Below are 27,911 nucleotides of genomic sequence, written 5' to 3'. Positions count from 1 at the left end.
ATCTTTCCTCTTCTAGGCCTATTAGGGGAACATAGGACCCGGGGAACATACGCTCCCTGGAAAACCTAACAGGTTCAGAGCCGGTTCGCATGACCAACTGCGAACCGGCTCTGGTCGAAAAAGGGTGTTAGTGCTTCCGCTTTGTGAGCAACAGCTAAGGTTTACTTCTGAGGATACTAAATCTCCCAACTCTTTCTTTGTATTTATGTTAGCAAGCTATTGCTACACAGCTAGCAAGGACAGGACAAATGATTACAGTGACCTTAAACTCTTTTAACATGAATATGGGCAATACACTTTGTTGATTTGTGTGGTTTGTCCGGAGTTCAGCCCTCATTTACACTCATGCCATGAACAGCACAATCATCCGCTGTATTTTGTAGAGAAATTATGATTTACCAGAATAGACAATCTCTGAACATGTGACATGCAGTTTTTTCTGGTGTTTGCTGTTTTGGTGCAATGTCAAATGAGTAACTTATTGTTGTACATGTGGTCCAATTCTCAGTTTAAAGTTACCAGTGGGTCGTAGTTTCATTCAGTGTTTCTGGGACTTTTTTATATGGTCACTTTTATATATTGTTAAGGTGCCAAATGATGTAACAGTAAAGTTTTACTACAAGACACCATCCTCTTACCTTTGGACATTTGTGACTTTTTACACTAGATGTAGCCTTTGTTTATTCATTACATTAACAGTGTAAAGACAAAAGGCCAAAGAGATTTCTTCTGAAGTCAGACTCATTTTTTAAATCTTACACCATTTCAGATTGAGTTCTAAAAAGTATGTTTCAAAAGCTAAACACTTAGTCCCTTTGTCAAGTCTGAGCACCATCATCTTCTCTGTGCCTCCACTGACGGATGTCTATTTACTATTTGTGCCATTTAGGTTATGTTCATATTGTTTTATTTTGGGCGGGCTGTATACGTTTAAACTTGAGAGTTCAAAAAGGACACAGATTAAAACGAAATTGTGTTTATGAGCTTGGTTTGCCTTTCTGACGCTCAACCAGCAATGCAAGAGGTCGTGTTTCTTGACCTTTGCTGCTTCCATCTCTGGGTACCACAAGATACTGGAATTTTCCTAAGTCATTAAAAATGCTTCCTATTTCAGACACAATTCTCCCATTTATACCAGAAAAAGAATGTTCTTGATTTCTGCATGATTTAAATAACCAAACTGACTTTTTCCACATGGTACTTTGTTCACTGTATTGTATGTGGACAAAAAAAGAAATATTATATGTCATATAATATTAACCCCTGTGCTGTCTTAAGGGTGACCCTGTCACATTGTTACCCGACAAAAACAAATCAACAGTAAATGATCTTTATCTATGTTGAAATTTGATGACTTTTCCTACAGCTTTTATCCTTATTTATTGTTGTTGTTTATACACCTTGAAGGTCGGGGAAATGGCTAGAATTTTGTCTCTAATCTGTAGAACTACAATGCAACTAATATAAGTAGTTCAAGTCATTTTTTCCCTTCAGTTTTTCTGAACTGTGAAGAGGGAAAGTCCAGATAGTCGCAAAGTTCTTGATGAAAGACAGGTTGTTTCTTTGTGAAAAAATAGATTGTGGTTTTAAATACAATAATGCTGTTTTATGTCATGACGGGTCATTTTTTACCCTAAGGAGTACATTGAATATTATGACTACACAAGGTTTAAAAATATATTTTCATGAATTGAGACCAGAGCACCAATGTTTAAAGATAAAAGTCCTGAAATTTTAAGATAAAATAATCTGCACAAAAGATATTCCAGGAATCATTCTTCAACTTATTTTGTTTTCATCTCCCTTGCATCATTGGAAGTGGCAGATAATTGGGATGTAGCTGCAGCTTCTATAATTTGATTGTTTTTTTTGTCCTGAATCATCCCCTGATGCTGAGAGGCTGAAGAGTGCAGCCTCAGCTCTGAGTGAGAGCACCAGGCTGACTACAGAGAAACCTTAACATACAGCATCTGAGAAACTAGATACTGGACACCAGTGGTGGAATGTAACTAAGTACATTTACTCAAGTACTGTACTTAAGTACATTTCTGAGGTACTTATACTTTACTTGATTATTTCCATTTTATGTAACTTTATACTTCTACTCCACTACATTTAGAGGCAAATATTGTACTTTTTACTTCATTACATTTAGCTGACAGCTCTAGTTACTTTTAGTTATAATCAATTTACACATTTTTTAGAGAGAGAGGGGGACAAACAAAGGTCAACACATACATTATGTGTCTTAAGCAGCAGAAACACCAATTACCCAAACCCAACACCCTGCTAGAATCAGTGTAAGTCTGTTCTACACTTTGGTCCAAAACAAGTTACCTCTGCAGCTACTGACTGGGTTTTCATGGCGTTTGCTGTGGGAATAATGGTCCCCTGAGGAAGATTGCACATGCTGTTCTCCTGCATGTTCACTGAGAACCTGTGGTAGAAAGTAACTAAGTACATTTACTCAAGAACAATACTTAAGTATAGTTTTGAGGTACACATACTTTACTTGAATATTTCCATTTTATGTCACTTTATACTTCTACTTCATTACATTTAAAGGCATATTTTTGCTTTTTACTCCACTACATTTAGCTGACAGCTTTAGTTATTTATCAGATCAAGATTTTACATTAAAAAAAACATGATTCATTTAAAGTGATTGCACATTTTTCTATAATCTAACCCCCCTAAAAGTATATTAAGTAGTTAAATTAGCCCTACCTTGAAAAAAGTAGAATGCTGCTCACATAAATGCATCAATAATAATATATTTAGAATATTTAAAAAACAATGTCTGCATATCGAGTGCTTTTACTTTGATACTTTAAGTACATTTTGATGCTGATACTTTTACTGAAGTACGTTTTGAATGCATGATTTTTACTTGAATTTTCTGCAGTGTGATATTAGTACTTTTACTTCAGTAAGGGATCTGAATACTTCTTCCACCATCCAGCCAAAGTTTGCTCCAACGGGAGGTACTGTACACTGAAAACTGGCTGGATTTCATGAAACTATATGTGCATTTACAGTTTGAGAGACTGAAGGAAAATAACAGAAAGAGCTCTGTAAGTATATATATATATATATATATATATATATATTGGTATTCAAAATACCAACAGGTGTTAATAGCCCTAACCATGTCATATATACTATGCATATATATATATATATATATATATATATATATATATATATATATATATATATATATACATATATATATATATATGCATAGTATATATGACATGGTTAGGGCTATTAACACCTGTTGGTATTTTGAAATAGACAAGACTTTCTCTCTCTCTTCGGGGAAAAGCTGTATCTACTGAGTGACTGCAGATGAAGAGCACTGAGGTTAGGTGAGTAATGTCCCTGATTAAAAGGCTTTGACTAGAACAACGTGGTTCTTGGTATGAATTTAAAAACATGAGGCCAGCCTGACTGAGTGTGTTTGTACGTGGGAGGTGTCTGAAAGCTGTGAAGATTTACAGCAGCTGAATGAATTGGTCCCTTCAGTCACCACACAGCAACAGGACGGTGTTTTACCTCGGGGGATATACCTCAGTATGGAGCCGCCTTCTTCAAACAAACACACATACATACACGCTGTAAATATGCTGGCAACATGCTACAGTAGAAGACTGAGTGAAATATATTGAAAGTTTACCACTAAATTGAGCTTTCAAATGTTTACATGATCTTTCTCAATTCACATTTTTTATTATTAAACCCTTGTGTAGTCCTCCCGTTGACTCTGCACTGGTGTCCTCAGGAGTCAAAAAGGACCCCATGACACAGGACACGTTTTGGGATATGTAGAAAAAAAATATTAACAACTTTTTTTGTCACCATCATATATATATCATATATTTGACTAGAAATTGACCAATAATAATGAAAAAAGAAAATAAGTTTTTTTTAGCAGGCTTACTTTTAGGAATATACTTTAGATACTGGTATCATATGAAACTAGAAGATCTAATGAATCTATAGGCACCAAGTGAAGTTGTCAAAATAACGCTGCAATTTAGGCAATTTTTCATGTAAAATTCAGAGCAGTGAAGCTTAAAGGTTGAAAAAGTTTGAGAAAATGCTGCAGTTTTCGTCCATACATGTTTGATATTAGTTCAGTTCAGTTTGACTGAATACTTTGTTGGTCAGTCTGTGGGTTTGACTCTCATTGTGGTGAAATAAAAAGACTGAAGTGAGATGAATTTTCTCTTATTTGACAAAACAATTCTTGATTGAATTTAATTTTGTGGACATAAAATGCAGTTAAATCGCAATATATTGTATCGCAATACTCACCATATCGCAAAATGCTTAAAATCTGCAAAATATTGTAACGTGACTCAGGTATCAGGATAAATAGGCGCCTCTGCATTCCAACCTCTAGTAAATAGAGCCAGGTACACTGATATTAAATAAAAATGTCTTGAATCATAACACAATTATTGAAGTTTACCCTGCACACATTTGCTCATAGTTAACCTGAGAACAAAGATGAAAAAAAGTGCCTGCTGTGTTTTTAGGTATTTATTTATTATTATTTTCTTAGAAAGAGTATTTGTATGCACTGTATCCGCAGTGTGACTCATGTTAGGGTACAAGAGCCCTTGAAACAGCATTCAGACCCTCATGGGGCTTTAAACATTTTCTATAAATATCAGGAACACAATACAACATTCATTCATACTTTCAAGGAGTTTCATAAAAGTCTCTCGTTGGAATCAGTTGAGGTGAAAGGTAAAGGCAGTATTGATCAGTTGTACTAGAAAAAGTATAATATAAGCTAACTGCATCTTTTCCGAGCATGAAGAGACTAAAGTACACTCGGTTTTATACCATCACACCTCTGAGCCCGTCAGTCACTACTGCTACACCTTCTTCGGTACGTTAGTGATGATGGGTTTGGGGCGTGTCTTGAAGATGAGTTTCCTCTTGATGAGGGCAGACACAGAGTAGGAGGTGGAAGTGGGTCCTTGCTGGTTGGTTTCCATAGGTACCGTAGTGGCATCATCTTGACTGTCCAGGCCGTTCTGCAGAAGGCTGGAGTGCTTGGTAAGGACAGCAAAGGGTTTGTCCAGTTTGACCTGCTTCCCATACAGAATATGATGTCCTACGATAAGCACTGGCACCCCCTGGTGGAGGGAGACAGAAAGACAGCTGAGTAAAATGAGAGATTCTCTTCAATGAGTCCAGTTTTATTCATGTGTGATAATGTTAGTCCCCATAATAGCCCTTTTTTTTTAGTGGGAGCATTTTATTTTTTTAAACTTGACCTCGCTGAACCTAGAGCACCCAGAAAACGTATAGCTTTGCTAGATACACTGGTAATAAGGGGGTTTCTCAGCAGTTTCCAGAAGAGTTTTCATCCATTCTCAATGCTCAAAAATGATAAAATTTGTGTAATAAATAGTATGAACCCAAAAATTGCTTAAATAACTTATGGGACATAATTCAGCCATCACAATGTTGTCAGCCATTATACACTTTCATAATTTAAATGAATTAATGGATTAATGAACTAATTGTTCTTACAGATTTATGATTAGGAAAACATGACAGCCGGATGGTGTTCACCACTTCTGTTTGGCATCTGCTGTTGACCTGCTATCTCCCCCTAAAAATCCACTGTCCCCCAACTTAACCCTGTGGAGTCACCAATCACGCCAACATTATCAAATCATATGACTTCTTCATGATGTCATGGCGTAAAAATGAAGCAGTGTGTTTCCCTGCCATCAACTTCCCTCTAAAATACTGACTTAAATCTCCATGCCAGTTTTTGTTTGATGATGATAGGCCAAGTAAAACTGGAGATAAGGTCAAATATATTTAGTATAAAAATATAGAACTAGATCTTATCATCATTTCACCTCCTATATGCAACTTGTGTCCACATTTGGGTTCAAAATGTTGATACAGTAAGTCAAAGTGAAAAAATAATTATCAGGTCATGAAGTTGAGTTTGTGCTGATAAAAAATAAAAAAAAAGATACCGACATGATGTGGTAAACATTGTTTTAAGTGTTGTATACAGGCAGAATGAAAAGGATTCAAAAACGGCCAAAGTAGCCCTAGACTCCAGAGGGTTAAAAGACAGTAAAAATGAAGGATGTAGTGGAGGTCCAGCCTGGGCTCTAGAGATCATAATTAGCTTTTCTTTTTTGGCCACAAAAAATTATAAAAATCAGTTTGCATTTCAAAAAACGTATTTTCTTTTGTTTACCTCTTTGGTGTAGAGCAGGTCTCCCATCACATTTCCTGCCAGACCAGAGTTGTGTCTGGACATCATCTCTCCCTGGAGCTCCACCAGCAGCCACTCTGGAGGGCCACTGCCATCCACACTGGCTCTGCAGGAGCACATGCACACCAACAGCAACTAAGATACTCCATCAAGTTCATAATATTATAATGTAAAACTGCAGAAGGGGGCTCAGTTCACCGTCCTTTCCCCCTGTGATCTATACGAAGTGTCACAATGTGAGGCTATATTGCCAACTCAAGTTTCATAATCGCCATTAGCTTCCTATGAGTCCTCAGCGTTCTGAACCGGTAACTTAAATGTATTAGCCATCTTAATATCGTCCCCACCGTACTGTTCCCCAGTGGTGGAAGAAGTATTCAGGTCCATTACTTAAATAAAAGTACTACCACACTGTAAAATGACTCCACTACAAGTTAAAGTCCTGCATTCAAAACTTAGTGAAGTAAAAGTGCAAAAGTATCAGGATCAAAATGTACTTAAAGTATCAAAAGTAAAAGTACTCGTTGGCAGAATGGACTCACTCAGATTGTTTTAAATATTCTGAATATGTTATTGGAATATAGCTACTTGTTGATGCATTTACCCTGGGACCCTGCACCCTGGGAATGGAACAATCTACATTAAAAGCTTAAACTAGAAAGTCTGATATCAATCAATGAATTTAAAGCTACCATCAAGACTGTGGTGATAGAGACATGTGCTTGTTTTTCTTAATAAGGCTCATTATGTTTTAATATTGTGTTATATTGCACTTGTTTTATTGTAAATGTTATTTTTAGTGGCTCATTTAAACTACTTAATATACTGTTATGAGGTTTAATTGAAAAAGTCTACTCACTCTAAGTTAATCATGTTTTTTTATTTTAAATCTGACCTGAAAATTAACTAAAGCTGTCAGCTAAATGAAGTGGAGTAAAAAGTACAATATTTGCCTAAAAATATAGTGAAGTAGAAGTAGCATAAAATGGAATACTCAAGTAAAGTACAAGTACCTCAAAATTATACCTAAGTACAGTACTTGAGTAAATGTACTTAGTTACTTTCCACCACTGCTGTTCTCTTAAAAACATGGTAGCAGTTTCCGACGTCCCCCAGACATATACTACATACAAACACTAGAGTCGCAATAAATACAAATTCACCTTACCGTATGACTATTTGAACCATTGTCCTGTCAGACACCGTAGACCGTCTTGTATCAAGACAAACAAAAACGCATTTACATTAATCTGATCCCAACACAGCAGTTTTGTTGTCAATAACCAACGCCATCTATTCAGTTTATAGCCTGTTGCTATTTCCCGCCAGCTGTGCGTGATGATGTCAGAGACAGTAAAGAAGCGAGACAGACGAGACGATTCACTGACCAATCAGATTCTGTATCTGTGTCACGTTGGTATAGTTACGCCGCGCCCCTTTAGAAGACTAATGGCTGGGCTGAGTCCGTTTATTTCAATAGGAGAAATTATAGACACCCCACCCAACTGCCTTAATAAAGTTTATTAAAAAAAAAAAAAAAAAAAAAAAAAAAAAATAGGAGAAATTATAGTTATCTTATGACCCAGCATTTTGTCCCAGAATAACCAAAGTAAATACTGGACTCGCTTTCCACAAGCCACATGTGTTATGAACATTCTGGCACATAAATGGCATTTTTATGACGGGCAAATCAGGAGAAAATTAAACTTGTTTGACTATCGCGAGATCCCGCGTTACTCAAAGTCTCGCGAGACTGTGTCATAACATGCAAAGGACACCTTTGGCGTTTGCCTCTGATCAAAATCAAAAATACAGTTTGTTATTATATTTTCTCTTTCTATTTTTTATTAATAGTTAATAATCAATATTTCTTCTCTTATAAACATTCGTTGTCACTTCTGCCCTAATATTCAAAAGTAATAGAAAACATAATATTCATTACCTTTAGTGTCTCCGGTTATGAAATATACAGGTGAATCTCAATAAATTAGAATGTCATAGAGTAGTTTATTAATGTCAGTGTCTGAGAAAAAAAAAAAAATATTACAAAAGACCAATTTTAAAAAGTATGTTTAATATGGAAATGTTGGCCTCTGAAAAGTATGTCCATCAATACTCGGTTGGGCTATTTGACTTGAACTACTGGAAATGTACTTTTCCATGATGTTCTAATGTATTGAGCTCCACCTGTATAATAAAAAAACAGCTTTCAGGACCCCCAGTTTGAAAACCAGTGCCCAGCTAACTTTTTTTTCCGTAACGCAAAATGTTGCTGTTAGTTAATGTAAATATCTAATGTTCGCAAAAGAAAGTATAAGCCAATTATTCTCGACGTTCACTTGGCGACGCTTGTACTGCACCATCTTCCTTATATTCAGTATCTTTGGTGCTGTCAGCGTGATGACGTATGTCCGTTTCATTTTTCCTTTAGCGTCTGTTTGGGCGAATCGTTTCCGGTTCAAGGGTTCTCAACGTGGTTCTTGATGTTTTCCAGCGTGTGGAGTTAAAAGTAAAGAAAGTTTGGCGATCGCGAAGGAAAAACAACGGGTAAACAACGTTTTGTTGTCATTGTAAATACTACTGAACTGATCTAATAGTTTGGTTTGTGTGTGTTAATCTGTGAGGTTGATTAAGCTAGCAGGCTTAGAGCCTCTGATCTGCTATTGCCGCACAGCTCTAATAATGTGCTCTAATGTGTTTTCCTAATAGTAAAGATGGGTGAGTTCAAGGTACACCGTGTTCGGTTCTTCGACTACATGCCCGCTGCTATCCGAGCCATGGCGTTTAACAGCCGGACTGAGCGGCTGGCTCTGGCCCGGGCTGATGGAGCTCTGGAGATCTTCAACTTCTCTGACAACTACTTCCAAGAAAAGGTCAGAGGAGATCTAGATAACCTTTTCCAACATGATCTACTTCCACCTGCTAACCCTGTGGAGTCATTCTGCATGTACAGTCATGAAAAAAATAGACCATTGTTTTCTTGAATTTCTTGTTCATTTTACTTGTTTGGACAGATATAATAATAACAACAAAAATAGCTCATGTGAGTTTAATTTAAGAGCTGATCTCCATGGTTTATTGGTAATAACCAAAATGATCAAGAAAACCATGGAAAATGTCTAAATATCAGCTCTAAAATTAAACTCTCATGAGCTATTTTTGTTGTTATCATTATACTTTTTTCATGACTGTAGATACCAATTAAAATGTTTACCATGCCATGTTGGTATCATGTTATTCAGCACAATCTCACCTATGTGGTCTGATAATTATTTTTTAACTTTGACTTACTGGATCAACATTTTGAGCAAAAGAAACCAAAAATGTATGTTGTTTTGACTTTCAAAACACAATCATGCTCAATGAAGGACTTTAAATTTTGCAAATGTGAACACAGGTTGCAAAAATGCGGATGACATCTAGTTCTATGAATATCTGCTCAATATATTTGAACTTATCTCCCTTTTACTCGGCCTAACATTATCAAATTAAATCTAGCATGGAGTTTAAAGCCAGTACTTTAGAGGGAAACATGCTGCTTAATCTTTACGTCGTGACATCATGAAGAAGTCGTGCTCCGGCGCTTTCGTGGACTCCAGAGGGTTAAGTTCGGTTCTCTGTAACCGAACAGCTTTGTTCAATGAGACTAGGCCTGTTACGATAACAAATTTTTAGAACAATAGATTTTCCCAGAAACTATCATGGAAAACAATAGTATCGTTGAGTACATCCTTTTCCACAGCAATGCATTTTTAAATCTCAAGAATATTAAACAATGGAATTGAAATGTGGAAAATAAATATTAAAACATCCAAGATAAATAAAACATAAATTAATAAACTACAATCAAAACAAATCAAATACACTCTCAGGCTCTGTTAACAGAAATTTTACTGAGATAAAAAAATATATTTTTATATGTTATTAATAATATATAAACAGCTGTTTTGCAGATTGTTTTTGGCAATTCCTAATGCCTGTCAAACATTTGCAGTATTACTTTAAAAAAAAGCACAAAAAGTTGTGCGTTAAAATCGGTTATAACGCACTATAAGAGTGGCATGGCTCCTTTAAGAGGCAGGGCAGTCTGTGTGCAAAACAAACACGCATGTAAACAACAATTATTGAGTCCAGAAAAACTACTGTGTCCATTTTATATATCGAACGATAAGTCGATGTAGTAATTTATTGTGACAGGCCTAAATGTGTCTGTTCTATTTTGGTAATGAACGTTCAAACTGAAACCAAATAAATTAACTGCTGTAGTGTATTATAGTGGGGCTGGGCGATATGGACTAAAAGTCATATCCCGATATATTTAGGCTGAATATCCATATACGATATATATCCCAATATTTTTATCGCAGATATTCAGCCTGAATGTATCGGGATATGACTTTTGGTCCATATTGCCCAGCCCTAGTTGTGGATGTACTTTCCTTTTTATATGTAACTTTTTTTCTTGTAACTTGACTTCTTTGTTTGTTTTGTCATGCTACAGTTTTAATGCTACTATGATATCCATTGAAAAAAATAAACCAAAAAAATCAAATGAAACAACACTATTGAGAAAAACACTAAACTGTTCATTTTGCATTTGGTAACCACTGGACTTGTTCTGATTTTGACACACAGATGATCCCAGGACGGGACGGCAGGACTGTTGAGGCTCTGTGTTGGGTGGGCCCGCGTCTGTTCAGTGCTGGCTTAAATGGAGAGATCACAGAATATGACCTGGAGAACCTGAGGCCCAGGTATACAGTGGAGGCCTATGGAGGACCAATCTGGACCATCAGCAGCAACAGCCAGGGAACACTGCTCGCGGTCAGTCAAGAATTTGTGGATGTTATTTTGACTTCATGCTTGATACTAAAATGCTTCAGTCAAGGCTGTTGTTTCTTAGGTTGGAATTGAAATGACGAGCATCATCTACCCTTCATCTTTATTATTAATTCATTGGATGTTTTCCTTGTCAGGTCGGTTGTGAGGATGGGACAGTAAAGATGTTTGAAATATTGGAGCAGGGAATCCAATTTCAGAGAAACCTCGACAGGCAGAAAGGTAAGACAACAAGCTGATTCAGAATAATTCAGTAGAGTTTTATACTCCTATAATACACAATACATTAAATACACAATAATACATGTGCTTTCATGATTAACCCTCCTGTTATGTTTGTTTCTTAGGGACAGCATTATGTTTAATTATCCAAAAGTGTCAGAAACCACAAAATCACAATAAACATTGTTTAAATTTCATTATTTACTACATTACTAACCATCTCAATCAATATTTAGTGCAATGGTGTTCTTTACCTCTCACAGATCATGGTTCAATGAGGATAATTCAATTGTTTTTCATTTAAAAAAGCATGTAAAAACTTTTTTTTTAATGTATATTGGAAAGACCTACATATAAGATGCAATAGTTGTACATCACATTGAGTTTTTGAAAATTTTATTTTACATTTTTATATTTTTTCTTTTATGGAGTGATGTTGATGAATGAACACAAGTCACCTCCGTATCTATGTAATATAAACAAGCAAATATGTGAAATGAACCATTTTCATTTTATATGCTGATTACTCTTATTAAGCCAAGCAGAAGAATTTTCATCCCGAAAAATACTTTTAATACTTTTTTTAGATTTTTAAACTTTGAAATGGATCAGTTTGACCTGCAACCTAACAGGAGGGGTGATAAACACCTGTACTTAGATAATTACATTTATAGTCTGAGCACCTTCATGTGATCAGTGTCCAAACATTGCATCACGTTCCAAATGAGTAAACATGAAAATTCTGAGAAGACTTAAATCTAGAAACTTTGAAAAAGTAGCGAGCACTGGTGTGGTTTTAAATTTGTGCAGTGATAATTATCAGTTTTTCACGCATGGACAAAAATGATTGGTATTTTGATGTTTATGGGTGGTTGGGGCCTTCCTGTGACTTAGTCACATGATTTTTAACCTTGTTTTATATGATCCTCTAGGTCGTATTATATCTCTCTCCTGGCATCCCTCCGGTAAACTGATTGCTGCCGGCATGATGGACATGATCAGAATCTTTGACGCAGAGACAGGTGAGTAGACACAACTCCATCCAGAGCCGACCATCGGTTAGGGCTTGGCAATATATCAATATAAAAGATTTATCGATATATTTTTAAATGTGATACGGAATTAGAACATATAGCATGTATCAATATAGTTAAATTTTTTTCTTTTTTATATATATAAATGCTTCCCTTACAAGGGTTTGTCTTATTCAGTTCTTTTGTAATGTTCGTTACTCTTTTATCATATAAATAGATTTTTTCAGAAAAAGATTGGCCTATTTTATTTCATGGCTATTTTTATTTAAGATATTTTTATTTCCTTTTTAACTCTAACGATGTTTTTAAATTGAGTATTTATTACTATTTTATTGTTTTAGTATTTTATTGTTTTCATTTTTTTATTTATTACTATATTTGTGTATGATATTTTAATAACTGTACAGCAACTGAGAATGTTTTTAAATGTGCTCTATAAATGAACTTTGACTTGACTTTTATTTAAATGTGCACTTTATATTAGTATTAGTATTAGTATTTATGTTAATTTAAATAACTCTTTCAATAAAACTACTTGTGACATGTCATATATGGCTTTGACTGAACATTTGCTCTCACTTTGCGATGAAAATATCGGGATATGTATCGTATATTGATATTCAGCCTAAATATATCAGGATATGACTTTTGGTCCACATCGCCCAGCCCTACCGCCAGTTAAAGTAATCAAATGGAATATCAGGAATTTTGTGTTAAATATCCCCTGATGATAATGATACAAATTTTTTTGTTTGCTTCTATGTACCTCAGGCCAAGCCACACACAGACTGCTGGTGGAGAGAGGTATGGGAGCATCCAAAAGCAGAGAGGTGGTCGTTTGGAGCATCGCCTTCCTGTCCGATCACACCATCGTTAGCGGAGACTCTGGAGGAAAGGTCCAGATCTGGGACGGAATCACAGGAACCCTGGTCAGAACTCACCTGGTCACCAAGTGGGATGTTATGGCTCTCGCTGTTTCACAGGTAGGGGTGCAAACCATCATTTAGGACAGTAGTTCTCAACCTTTTTGAGTCGCGACCAAGGTTATTATAGTTAACGAAAACTAACAAAATAACGAAAACTAAAATTGAAAAAACATTTTCGTTAACTGAAATAAAAATAAAAACTAGAGTTTTTAAAAAAACGATAACTAACTGAAACTGTATTGTGTGGTTACAAAACTAACTAAAACTAACTAAAATTATAGTGAAAATGTCCTTAGTTTTCGTCTTTGTCAACTTTTTTCATTCATAATTCAGTGTTTCTATTTCAACATGCAGGAACACATGGTAAATATGTTTACTGAGACTGGGATGTCTACACTATAACCAAAATACAAAACACCCAGAACTGTAAGAGTTAATAACCTTATTGGGGCGGAGATGATAAACCAAAGGAAATTAAGGCACATACCCATTACAAAAAAACTAAAACTAACACTAAAACTAATAAAAACTAAACTAAAACTAAGCATTTTCAAAAAATAAAAACTAAACTAAAACTAGAAAACTCACTCTAAAAACTAACTAAAACTAACTGAATTTGAAAACAAAAATTCACAACGAAATTAAAACTAAAACTAATGAAAAATACAAAACTATTATAACCTTGGTCGCGACCCCCAATTTAACATGCATGTTGTCCGGGACCCCCGCTCACTGAACACAGTCTCACAGTTCAGATCATACAAACTCAGTTGATACAACGAATTTTGGACAAATAATGAAGCAGAGAGCAACTAAAACATATCTCTGACCAAAATGACCAATGAAAATTACATAAAATGAAGCAAAAAAAGACACAATATGACCAAAAAAAGACACAAAATGGCCCTAAAAAGAAACAAAATGACCAAAAAAAGACACAAAATGACATAAAAAACAACATAAAATGACCAAAAAAGGAAACAAAATGACCAAAAAAGACACAAATTGACCACAAAACTATCAAAAAAGACACAATATGACAAAAAAGACACAAAATTACCAGAAAAGACACTAAATGGCAAAAAAAGACAAAAAAGACCAAAAAGACACAAAATGACCAAAAAAAGACACAAAATTACCAAAAAAGACACTAAATGACTAAAAAAAACCCACAGTGACCCAAAAAAAGACTAAAACACATTAACACTTTAACACAGTGGAGACAGAGCTGACTTCCAAATGATTTGGCGACCCCCAGAAATCATCTCGCGACCCCAATTGGGGTCGGGACCCCAAGGTTGGTCTGGGCCGACTCCATGAGTGCTGATTCTCACATTCTCATGTTCCACTTTCTAAATGTTTACCAGGATGAGAGCAGTCTGGTGGCTGGGACGTCTGAGGGCACGGTCATCCAGTTCCAGTTCCTCTCTAATACTGTTGACCAGCAAGAGAAGGAATGGGTCCGAACCAGGACCTTTAAAAACCACTCGCATGATGTGAGGGCGCTTGTCCACACTGAAACTGCTGTGGTTTCTGGAGGTGAGGGTTAAAGCTGCTGTTGGTGCATGTTTGGCATGTGTATTTTGTGACCAAATTTCAAACTAAAATGGAATCTGAATAGTTGAAGGATCAATTGGCAAGATCATTCACCCTTGTGTTGTTTTAGGGGTCAAAGATGACCCCTCACTATGTTTAGCAGCAGAGGAAACTCCTTTAATGATCTTTTTCCAACTTGAAATTTGATTACTTTTTCTAGAATGACCCCAACATGAGAAAAAGTTAAACATGGCCTTTGTTCATATTTCCATGAAAGCTGTACACCAACACGGTACAAATATTGTCTTAGGTAACTACAGGTGCATCTCAATAAATTAGATTATCATAGAAAAGTTTATTTATGTCAGTAATTCAATTCAAAAAGTGGAAATGACACATTTTGCACACAGAATGAAACATTTCATGTCTTCATTGATTTAATTTCTTCGAATTATAATGATTATGGCTTACATTTAATGCAGACCTAAAATTCAGTGTCTCAAAAAAATGTAACATTAAAAAGTATGTTTAATATGTAAATGTTCCATCTATATGACTCAATGCTTGGTTAGGGCTGTTTGACTTGAACTACTGGAAATGGACTTTTCCATGATATTCTGATGTATTGAGATGCACCTGTATAAAATCATTTTCATATCACAAAGACCATGCATGCATACATGCGGGCACGTATTCATGCACACTTGCTAAAAAATTATGTTTACACCTATGCAGTACCTTTAGCAATAAAATAATAAAAATAAACCCCTTTTTAGTGAAACGGTACACAAATAATGGCAGGTCTCCTGTAATAAAAACGAGTGGATTCCACTGATTTAAATCCAGTTTTTCTGCTCTGTAAAGAGGGAAAACCCTAGATATTCTCAAAGTTTGTGATGAATGAAACTTTTGGGTTTTAAAATTTAATCTGCTTCATTTAAAGGGTTTAGTGAAGGTGGTTAATTTTTTACCCTTAGGACAAGTGGTGCATACAGCAAGTTAAGACAACACAAGGGTTAATGCAAGTTGGGAGGAAACAAAGCCAGTAAGCCCTAGAATCTAAAAAGTCTCCCATCTGTATGATTTTGACCACCAATTCTTAACATTGATCGAACTGAAAAACTGCCTCAAGATTTTCTACAAACGATCACGGTCCCCAGAGGATGCCCCCTAACGACTTTTAATCTAGTGCCATGTGGTTGCCATTTGTAGATATGAGTGAAATGTCTCGACAAGCATTGAGTGGATTAGCATGAATTTTGGAAGACATTTTTGTCTCCCTAAGGATAAATGGTAATAACTTAAGGTAATCATTTAACTGGCTCTGTAGTGCCATCATCAGGTCAATGTTTTATTTGCTCATTACTTTGGTTTATGACCAAATTCATGCAAAACTGATTAAATCAATGTCAGCTGTTCTGTGCTACTTAGCCAACATTTGCATGCTACTACAAGTAAATGTCCTGCATTCAAAACTTCTTTAAGTAAAAATACAAAAGTATCAGCATCAAAATGTACTTAATCAAAAGTACTCTTAATGCAGAATGGATCTCCTGAGATTGTTTTATATGTTCTAAATATATTATTGGATTATTATTAATGATGCATTCATGTATGCAGCATTTTAATTTTTTCAAAGTAGCGCTCTTTTTAACTACTTAATATACTGTTATGAGGTTTAATTAAAAAAATCTAATCACCTTAAATTTATCATGTTTTTGTGTTAAATCTTGAACTGAAAAGTAACTACAGCAGCTAAATGTAGTGGAGTAAAAAGTACAATATTTGCCTCTAAATGTAGTGAAGTAGAAGTATAAGTTACTTAAAACGGAAATACTCAAGTAAAGTACAAGTACCTAAAAATTGTAAATAAGTACAGTACTTGAGTAAATGTATTTAGTTACATTCCACCACTGGTGCATACTCTACCAGGGCTCCCAGGATGATAATGATGTTTTGATTTGTATAACCCTGTCAGGTATGGACACCCAGCTTGTAGTGCGACCCCTTTTGGACAAGGTGGAGAAGAACACCCAGGAGTCTGCACTGCGCAAAATGGCTTTTCCACATGTGAGTACATAATAATCTCTTATCACCTCTCACTAATTTGAAGAACAATGTTTGGCAAGGGGCAGTGTTTTATGTATAAGCCAATGAGCATATACCTTGCCTGAAGGCTCAGACATATTAGTGCAGGGATGGGCAACTTAAATGCTGGAGGGGGCCACAATTTTTCATGGACACTACCACAGGGCCACATATAGGACCGTGCACTTAACCAGATATGATGAAACTGCAATTTTAAATATGTTTACAGTGCAGTAACTTAACATATTACACGCTCAAATGCATGTACACTGCAAAAAAAGGGGTGTCTAAAAACAAGATAAAAACACAAAATCTAAGGGAAATGATCTTGCTGCATGGACAGATAATTTCACTTGACAAGATTTCTTAAATTAAGAGTATTAAATCTAGAAATAAGCACGTTGAACACTTAAAATTAGAAATTAACTCTTAAAACAACATACATTATGTAACACTTCTAAATCTAAGTTTGTTTTATCTTAAGAACCAAATAATTTGCAGTGTATAACAGTATAAATTGGAAAACAAAAGGTTTGAAGCAAATAAAAAATAACCACTTACTGTAATTTATTTTATTTTCAGTGCAAGAACAGCAGACTACCATTAATTGCAAGAAGTTATTTTGTGCATTTTTACACTGCACTTTTAAGATTTCATACTCAAATGCATGTAGTTGTACTGAGGGCCACTTCAAGTGAGGGAGTGGGCCGTATGTGGCCCCCGGGCCTCCAGTTGCCCATCCCTGTATTAGTGGTACTGAGTGTAGATTGATTTGGGGGGGAAAATGTAAATGATTTTAACATAAGGCTGTGAAGGTCAATGTCTATTATGATTGTTCCCATGGTGACCTGCTTACCTCTGTCTGTCTTCCTTGCAGAGAAACCTGGTTTCATGTGCAAAGAAAGCCGGACTGCTGCTCTTCCAGTTCCCTAATCATTTAGAGCTGTGGAGGCTAGGAGAGGGCGAGGGACATGGTGAGTTAAACAAAAACATGCACACATCAGCAGTATTCAGATCCATTACTTCCTTACTCCCTTACTGAAGTAAAAGTACTAATACCACACTGTGAAACAACTCCGCTACAAGGAAAAGTCCTGCATTCAAAACTTACTGAAGTAAAAGTACAAAAGTATCAGAAAATGTACTTAAAGTATCAAAAGTAAAAGTACTCGTTATGCAGAATGAACCCACTCAGATTGTTTTTTATATTCCAAATATAGTATTGTATTATTATTGTTATTGGTGCATTTATGTAAGCAGTGTTTTCATTTTGTAAAGACGGGGCTCGTTTCAATTACTTAATATACTGTTATGAGGTTTACTTGAATTAAAAAAAGTCTAATCACTTTAAATCGATGTGAATGTAGTGGAGTAAAAGTATAAAGTTACAAAAAATGGAAATATTCAAGTACCTCAAAATTGTACTTAAGTAAATGAACTTAGTTACATTCCACCACAGCACATCTGTAGTAGTACATTATGATTCAAGCAATAAAAGTGATGGTGAAACTAAAGGAGGTCTAATGAACAGGATCTGACTGAACAGCTGTTCTACTGTAATAATGCATACTGTGTATGATGACAGGGAAGCCTGGTGACCGTCTGCCTGTGAAGAGAAAACCAGAGAAACTGATCCAGCTGAAGAGGAAGGTGTGTACTGATGCTGTAAATCTGGTGTTATATATACAGAAAGATCCTTTGCTCCTACAGCCATCAGGATGTCTAATTCTAACAGAGATAACAGACTCACTGAATTTCCCCTCAGGGATAAATAAAGTAATTTTGAATTTGAATTTGAATTTGACATCTGTAGAGCTCAGTGGAAGGTTAACTTTATTAATAAGGCCTTTTCACAACATTGACAAAACTGCAGATTATTTATTGACGATTTTTTGTGTTCAGATGTTTCACACCATGTCCAATGGGAATGTTTGCGTTCCGTGCAATTCACAGAAAATAAGTATAGGGATATTATTTACTTTGGTGACTCAGGAGCAAGGGATGAATCAATTAATAAATCAATTAAACTGTATTTTAGAACACCGTTCAAACAAATCAAATGCAGTTCAAATCGCATTACAGATTGAAATAAACAACAGCTACAACGACAACAACAACAACAACAACATAGCACATAGAAGAAAAAGTCATGGAGACCAATGCACACTGAATAATATAATATGAGCAGCTAAAATGATAAAAGATAATAGATAATCATAAATTTGTGCTCATTTTCACTTTTCCCATTGGAGTTAATGGACATAGGACCGGCCGCTCGTGTCCTTAAAGGGCGTGGCAGTGGTGAAACCCACGTGACACAGATACATAACCGACTCACCAGTGAGCCTTCATGCTTCTAAATGAGACCAAATAAATCAATTGATCCAAATCCAAACTGTTGTTTGACAGTTTGAACCAAATTATAACTTTGATGTCTGAGAAAATCTGTTGATCATGTGAGCAAAAGTCGTTATTTTATTGTTTTACATCTAAAATCTGTAGAAATTTAAAGGCCAGTATTGACAGTTTTGAGGTTAACAAAGCTTTTAGTCGACTTGTGTATGGTATGCACTGATAACAAAGACATTTCCCCCAGTAAGTGTGTGCGGCTGTGGCATATAAGTTTATTAGTATAAGCATAAATGTACTCTGTAAGAATCTGACTGAAATGGCTACCAATGACATTTGTTGTGGAGCTGTTTGAGTCACATTAACCTATGAGGTAAACCTGTGTTTTCATTTTACAGTAGAGAATAGGGCTGTGAACAAGAATTTCTCATACACTACTCTCACTATACACTGACTCGGTGATAACAAAAACAATGCCCTTTTCTTGTCTTATTCAAAATGACACATTATTTGCAGACATGGAGCTCTCCATAAGGTCCATAATGTCTTTATCATATATTAGCTTTGGGGATATTGAAACTAAAAACCTGACTGTTGTCTTCTGCAGGGAGAGGATCATATCTGCTGCAGTGCTTTGTCTCCATGTGGAGGCTGGCTGGCATACTCCACGGTCAACAGTTTCCGTATTTACAGATTACAGAACAACAACATCAGCATCACCAAGGTGGGCTCATCAACTCTGACACTGCTGCGCTCTTGTGCTACTCTCTGTATTAGTCATCAATGTAGTAATCTGTATGTGAGATTAGGGATGGGCGTTTAATTGTTTAATCTCTGTTTTTATACACACTCCAGTATGTATTAAAATATGCACACATGGGCAAAATAATATATATATACAGTACTGTGCAAAAGCCTGTTTTGATGACGGACGCTTTTATTTTGAAAGGACAAAAATAGACTTGATCCTGTCAATGTTAAAATGTTTTATGTTTTAGCCCCAGAAGAGGCATGAGTTTAGTTTTCACAATAGTCTTACATATTTAAGTTTGTTTTGTGTTTAAATACGTTATGGATAAAATTAAACCTAGTAATTCATGCTAGCAAGGTTTGATACAGTAAGCTAGTTTTTCTCCAATTAATACTCTTGTATTTCTGTGTGTTTTATAATTGTTATTGCAACTTTCAGTTTGCAAACTGTAGCTTTATCCAACATCATTCTCAGCTCATTGGCTTATTCAAATACGGCCGCAGAACTGAACGCTCGGCCATGTTTCAGTTTAGTGAGTACTGATACACAGTCATAGATAAAAATTTAAAAAATACACAGATCGATTAAAAATTCCATGTGATCGACAAATTCTTAACGACCATTAATCGATCATCGATTCATTATTCCCATCCCTAACTGAGATCTCTAACTTCAGTGATGATAAACCTTCATCAGCTCTCTTATTTCATGTCTGTTTAGAGCTTGATCTAAATATGAAACTAAGTTCAGTAAAGACCACATATGTGTCTGAGTATTTCTGTAGACTGTATGTAAGTAATGAGGACCATGATGAAGCTCACCCGTCCGTCTCCCTCCAGGTGCCCAAACTACCTAAGGACTTCCGCTCGGCCCACCAGCTCTGCTTCTCCTCTGATTCCTCCAAGCTTTTTGCTTCCTCCAGCCATTCTTCAGTCATTGTTGTGGCCCTCAACCAGCCAGAGTGCAAATACCTTCATACCCTGAAACCCAAGTCAGGTGAGTCCGAGTCCAGTCTCTGTTAATGTAACATACAAGAATGTATGGAAGAAGATTAGGGCCAGGTAGGAGAAAAAAATAACGAGAGGAGGAAAAATAAAATTTAATTATGCACTTTGAGAAAAAAGTCGAAATGTCGAGAAAAAAGTTTAAATGTGCAGAATAAAGTCTACTTTTTGAGTTGAGTAAAGTGGACTGCAAGCTACAACCTGATTTTCAATACATCTATTATGTCTGAAACATTCACATAAATTACGTAAAAGCAGATTTTCCCAAAACAATAGTTGTAGTAGCCTCCTGCCAAGAATAGCTCATTTATGTGTAGGGGATTTTAATACTACTACACCTTTAAATATTGTGGTTATTACTCATTTTATTACATCGATGAAAAACAGGTTGTAGCTTTTAGTCTACCTAACTGTTGGGAAAGAAAACAATATTGGTCTGATGACTTATTGACACGGGAACTACCAATCTGTGAATATCTTGACAACTTTATCAAACTCAAAAAGTTGACTTTATTCTCGTCATTTCAACTTTATTCTAAAAATCGTATTTTAACTTTATTCTCAACATTTCGACTTTATTTCTCAAAATCATACTTCAACTTTTTTCTCATTTCAAATTTTCCCTCAAAATCACATTTGAACTGTATTCTCGACATTTAGACTCTTTTCTCAAAATTGTATTTAAACTTTATTCTTGACATTTCGACTTTATTGTCAAAATCGTATTTTAATTTTATTGTCGTCATTTCGACTTTATTCTCAAAATCGCATTTCAACTTTTATTTTTGACATTTAGACTTTATTTTCAGAATCGTATTTCAACTTTATCTCGTCATTTCGACTCTTTTTCAAGTTAAGTCATATCAAGTTATTCTTGATATGGTACTTCAACTTTATTCTTGACATTTCAACTTTTTTCTCGAAATTGTATTTCAACTTTATTCTCGACATTTCGACTTGATTCTGAAAATAGTTTTTTTTACTTTATTTTTGACATTTCAATTTTATTCTTGTCATTTTGACTTCTTTCTCAAAATCGTGTATCACCAATATTCTTAAAATATTTTTTTTCTCCTACCTGGCCCCAATCCTCTTCCATAAGAAAGCATGTGCTTTGTATGTATGTTTTTTTCATTTTTTTTTTTCCTTAACCTGTCTTTGTGTATGATGTCCAGTCTCCAGACAGCCAGTCCACCTGCTGTTTGCCAGTGACGATGGCAAATGGCTCGCTACAGCAAACACAGACTGCGAGATTCACGTCTACAGTCTTGACAATCTAAAGGTGAGTTTGAACTCCATCCATGTTATTTTTTCACGGGTTATACTTGAAGTTCTACAGTAAACCCCCAGTGTCTCTTCTTTATGTTTGCAGCTTCATTGTACAGTTCCAGTGTACGGCTCATGTCCCACTGCCATTGCCATCCACCCAACCACCAGCAACCTTGTTGTGGTGCACGCTGACCAGCAGGTAAACACAGCAGCAGGGTTTGTCAGACCCTGTAATCTTACCACAAACTGTTAATGATCTTCTCTGCTAACTACAATGAAAGACGACAATAAGTTGAGATGGATGCACTGTGCAGGTGTCATTACAGTGTGTGTTTCTTTTTTAAAATCACTTTTTATTGAGGAATTTTTTAACATTTTATACAGAACAAAGAACAGGAACAGTTGGGGTGGGGGGTACCTATATCACACAGCATCATCATTTTCTCCTAGCATCATTATTTACAGCAGTCGTTGTTAGTTAGACGTTAGTTAAACCAGTAGGTCTCAACCTTTTTGAGTCGCGACCCCCAATTTAACATGCATGTTGTCCGCGACCCCCGCTCACTGAACAGAATCTCACACGCACAGTTCAGATCACCCAAAAAAGAAACAAAATGTCCAAAAAAGACACAAAATGACCAAAAAAACACAAAATGACCAAAAAAAGACACAAAGTGACCAAAAAAAGACACACATTGACCAAAAAAAAGACACAAAATGACCAAAAAAGACACAAAACGACTAAAAAACCAACACAAAATGACCAAAAAAAGACAGAGACAGAGCTGACTTCTAAAATGATTTGCCGACCCCCAGAAATCATCTCGCAACCCCAATTGGGGTCCCGACCCCAAGGTTGAGAACAGCTGAGTTAAACGACAGGTTTACATAAAGTCAGAACTTGTAGGCTTAACATATTCTGTCCATTTTGACCAAGTTTTGTAAAATGAGTCCATTTGCAATTTTAGTTGAAAAGTCACTTTTTCCATTTTGTAGATGTCTTGTATAATGTTGATCCAGTCCTCACTTCTTGGTTGCTCAGGCTTAAGCCATCTCCTGGTAATGGCCTTTTTGCTTGCTGCTAAAAGAGTTTCCTGTCTCCATTGCTAAAGCCGTCTAGTAATATGTTACTGAGATACACAGTTTCAAATAAAAAAGGGAAAACAATTGAGAACACATTCTGCACATGATGATGAATCTCAACCCAATACCTTTGAATAATTTTACAGTTCCAGAAAACATGGAAATGATTAGCTCCTTCTATACCACACCTCCAGCAGGCATCTCCAGTTCCACGGTATCTTTTTCTGAGCTACAGTGTGTGTTTCTGTTGCAGATCTTTGAGTACTCTCTGGTGCAGAAGGAGTACACGGAGTGGAGCCGGAGGCTGCAGAAACAAGGGCTGCACTCTCTGTGGTTGGAGAGAGACACACCCATCACCCATGTCACCTTCAATCCAAAAAATCCATCTCACATCCTTCTGCACGACATGTTCATGTTCTGCATCATCGACCAGAGTCTGGTACGTGAACACAAAAACCGTGTGTTTTTAAAGCCACGTGTGTGACAGTTTTCTTAATCTCTTGTTCTAATTGTGACGTCTCTGTTTCCACGTGCAGCCCCTCCCTGAAGCAAAGAGTCTGTTCTACAATCAGATGACTCTGAGGAGTCTTCCTGAGCCAGAGAGGATCACACACAGCCACGCCTTTAAGATATGCAAGAATTTCAAGGTGATTTTATAAATAGCACTGCTTCTAAGTGGGGATTTTCAAACAGCTTTCACTTACCTATCAGTATCCTAGGTGTCACGTAGATATTTGATTCAGCTATTTTAATGCCTCCTAGCTGCAATGGTGAACAGTAACTAAGTACTGTTCTTAAGTACAATTTTGAGGTACTTGTACTTCACTTGAGTATTTCCATTTTATGTAACTTTATACTTCTACTCCACTACATTTTGAGGCAGGTATTGTACTTTTTACTCCACTACATTTAGCTGACAGCTTTAGTTATTTTACATGTTAAGATTTAACATAAAATATGTGATAAACTTAAAGTGATTAGACTTTTTATTATAGACAGTATATAGACAGTATATTCAGTGATTAAGTGAGCCCTGTCTGTACAAAAATAAAACATTGCTTACATAAAAGCATCAATACAAATAATGTAAAAATATACAGTCATGGAAAAAATTATTAGACCACCCTTGTTTTCGTAAATTTCTTGTTCATTTTAATGCCTGGTGCAACTAAAGGTTCATTTGTTTGGACAAATATAATGATAATAACAAAAGTAGCTCATAAGAGTTTAATTTAAGAGCTGATATCTAAACATTTTTCATGATAACAACCAAAATCATTATCAAGAAAACCATAGAAAATGGCTCGATATCAGCTCTTAAATTAAACTCTTGTGAGCTGTGTACCTTTAGTTGTACCAGTTATTAACCCATTTAGGCCTAAAACGCCTGGACAAAATGCCTGTAAAACTTATGGGAAGTTTTCTGGAAATTCAACAGAAGTGTCAACTCTTCCTACTAAATAATCGATATTTCAGCCACTGTAGCAGATAGAAATGAAATTCAAAAAGTATTTGAGAGCTTATAGCTGTTATATCTAAGCTCCCTCCGCTATAGTCGTCTTCCGCCATGATTTCAGTTCTGGAAAAGTCCCATGTTGCATTGCGACACTCCCACGTGTATTCTGATGCATTTCATTGGCCAAGAGACCGAAAATAGGTGGAAAAAACTACAAATACTGCAAAACGACGTATCCGCTTTCCCGACTTTAATGGTAGCATAACGCAAGAGCGCCCCCGCTTTTAATGGTAGAAATGCGCTAATGCTTTCCCGGCTTAAATGGGTTAAAATGAACAAGGAATTGATGAAAAAGGTTGGTCTAATAATTTTTTCCATGACTGTATTTAGAATATATAAAACAATCTGAGTGGGTCCATTCTGCATAACGAGTACTTTTGATACTTTAAGTACATTTTGATGCTGATACTTTTGCACTTTTAAGTTTTGAAAGCAGGACTTTTACTTGTAGTAGAGTAATTTCACAGTGTGGTATTAGTACTTTTACTTAAATAAGACATCTGAATACTTCTTCCACCACTGAATAAAAAAATGAAGTGATGACATCTTATAACCCAAAGGTCATAAGTGAACTTCACTGTGACATCATATTGTTCTGCAAAAACACTTTTCTGGCCATTATTCAATGCCATAAGGAACAGAAGTGGAGTCGTGTACATTTTTCACTGGATTGCTGACATTCTGGAGTGTTGTTTCGGTGTAGCGACGCATTAACCTGCGTCATGGACTGTATAATACGTTGAAACATGCGTCGATTCACAAGTCAGCCGAATGATTGGAAACAAAAACTATGCTGACAGTTCTCCTCCACACACACACACACACACACACACACACACACACACACACACACACACACACACACACACACACACACGTGCAGAATGAATTATGGTGTTTATTCCAATTTATTTATGGAGAAGCCACGGTGGAGACATTGAAAGAGATGGAAAGAGAGAGATTACGTCGTTGCTGCACTGTGTTAAAATCACAGTGACGCAATATCACACACACACTGGGCCGGTTGCTGCATCTTCCCCTCTGTGTCCCTCTGTCATTCTCTCTGTCACTGTGAGAAAAAAGAAAAGGAGGGAGGGGAGGGAAAGAAGGGGACATTGTCTACAGATGCATCTCAATACATTATCATGGAATATCATGGAAAAGTCAATTTCCAGTAATTCAAGTCAAATAGCCCCAACCAAGTATTGAGTCATATAGAAGGACATACTTTTCAGAGTCAACATACTTTTTAAAATTGGTCTTTGGAAATATTACATTTTTTTGAGACACTGAATTTTAGGTCTTCATTAAATGTAAGCCATAATCATTATAATTAGAAGAAATTAAACAAATTAAGACATGAAATGTTTCATTCTGTGTGTAATGGATCTGTATAATGTGTTATTTCCACTTTTTGAATTGAATTACTGACATAAATAAACTTTTCTATGATATTCTAATTTATTGAGATGTACCTGACGATGACCATTTTTAAAATTTTATTTGCGGGAACTTCCACATTTTAGAATGTGTCGCCTCTTTGCAGCAACATCCATATTTGAAGCATTGTTTATTGTCATGGTTATTTATGAGTATTGTATTAAATTCTCATTATTATGCCAATAGTGACCCTGTTAACTAAAATTAGACTTATATTTATGTTTTGCAAAAAAGCAACCTTAGTTATGCCCTATTAATCTTACGGATTTTCTTTATTTTTTTGTCCTACAGCACCTCATGTGTGTGAGTTTATTGGGGGACCAGTCTCTGGTTGTGGTGGAGCGCCCCCTGATGGACATCATGTCTCAGTTGCCTGCACCTGTACGCCAGAAGAAGTTTGCTACATAAATGAAGAGAAGGTGTCTCAGCCAGATGTTTATGGATCGTTACCCTGCTGTAACTCTCACATCTTAAATCTTAAAGTGTTAATGTGTTACCTCTTTGTAAAAAAAATGCTTTGATAAAGTAATAAATAGAACAATTTACTGCTAATGTTTGACTGAGTGGTGTATTGAATGATCAACCGTAACATTATAAACACCTGCCAAATATTGTGTAAAACCACCTTTAGCTGCCAAAACAGCTCAGGGCCGTTGAGGCATGAACTCCTTTCGGCCTTTTGAAGTTGTGCTGACATCAAGAAGTTAGCAGCAGATCCTTTCACCCTCCTGATATGTTTGTTTCTCAGGAACAACAATAATGTTCGTGTGTCAATTTGACCCCGATTTTTTTTTTTTTTCCTTGGGTCATTTTTGGACATCCCATAATATGGTGTTTTTCGCTTTTTTTGGACAAACTATTCTACTACATGTATCAACAGACTATAATTGACCCATTTTAAGCTTTTTCAGGCATTTTAAAATTTGACCTTTTTTTTACAGAAAGTGACATGCTATAGAAGCACTTTTTTTTTGAGTGGCTCATTTTTTGGACATCCCATATTGTGGTGATTTTTTTGCTACTTTTGGACAGACTATACTACTACATGCATCAACAGACCATAATAGACCAATTTTAAGCATTTTTAGGCATTTTAAAATTTGACCATTTTTGACAAAAATCAACACACTGTAGTGTGGGTCACTTTTGGACATCTCATAATATGGTGTTTTTCTGTCATTTCTGGCCATATTATGCTCTAACATGTATCAACAGATAATTGATACATTTTAACAATTTTTAGGCATTTAAAAAATTTACAATTTTTGGAAAAAAATCGACATGGCGTATGACTTTTTTGAGGGGGTCATTTGTGGACATGGTGTTTTTCTGTAATTTCTGGCCATATTGTGCTGTAACATGTAACAAAAGACTATAATTGGGTCATTTCTAGTATTTTAGGCTATTTCAAAATTTGACCATTTTTGACATAAATCAGCATGCTGTTTAATTACCCAAAAGTGTCAGAAACTTAAAAAAAAACAAAAAACATTGTTTATATTTCATTAAAAAACTCCATTACTAACAATTTCAGTCAATATTTAGTGCAATGGTGTTCTTTACCTCTCATAGATCATGGTTCAATGAGGATA

General features: G+C 35.8%; 2 protein-coding genes across 2 annotated transcripts; one reads left to right on the top strand and one right to left on the bottom strand.

The window, feature by feature from the left end:
• Nucleotides 1–4,533: 4,533 nt before the first annotated feature.
• chtf8 (CTF8, chromosome transmission fidelity factor 8 homolog (S. cerevisiae)) lies at nucleotides 4,534–7,621 on the bottom strand. Its single transcript, XM_059335660.1, has 3 exons — nucleotides 7,431–7,621; nucleotides 6,245–6,368; nucleotides 4,534–5,153 (listed from the first exon to the last, which is right to left on the bottom strand). The coding sequence occupies exons 1-3, from the start codon at nucleotides 7,448–7,450 to the stop codon at nucleotides 4,890–4,892; spliced, it is 408 nt and encodes a 135-aa protein (XP_059191643.1). The 5' UTR covers nucleotides 7,451–7,621; the 3' UTR covers nucleotides 4,534–4,889.
• A 1,048-nt stretch (nucleotides 7,622–8,669) lies between these two features.
• On the top strand, nucleotides 8,670–26,875 carry utp4 (UTP4 small subunit processome component). Its single transcript, XM_059336140.1, has 17 exons — nucleotides 8,670–8,809; nucleotides 8,972–9,135; nucleotides 10,898–11,086; nucleotides 11,239–11,323; nucleotides 12,256–12,345; nucleotides 13,129–13,340; nucleotides 14,651–14,822; nucleotides 16,798–16,889; nucleotides 17,785–17,881; nucleotides 18,493–18,557; nucleotides 19,864–19,980; nucleotides 20,847–21,003; nucleotides 22,187–22,293; nucleotides 22,384–22,479; nucleotides 23,617–23,802; nucleotides 23,900–24,010; nucleotides 26,611–26,875. Exons 2-17 carry the CDS (start codon nucleotides 8,977–8,979, stop codon nucleotides 26,725–26,727), a joined length of 2,052 nt encoding a protein of 683 aa, XP_059192123.1. The 5' UTR covers nucleotides 8,670–8,809; nucleotides 8,972–8,976; the 3' UTR covers nucleotides 26,728–26,875.
• The last annotated feature ends 1,036 nt before the right edge of the window (nucleotides 26,876–27,911 follow it).

The sequence above is a fragment of the Centropristis striata genome, chromosome 6, assembly GCF_030273125.1.
Source record: "Centropristis striata isolate RG_2023a ecotype Rhode Island chromosome 6, C.striata_1.0, whole genome shotgun sequence".
NCBI lineage: Eukaryota > Metazoa > Chordata > Actinopteri > Perciformes > Serranidae > Centropristis > Centropristis striata.
Note: the sequence above shows the minus strand (reverse complement) of the source record. Positions and strands in the feature narration are given on the sequence as shown.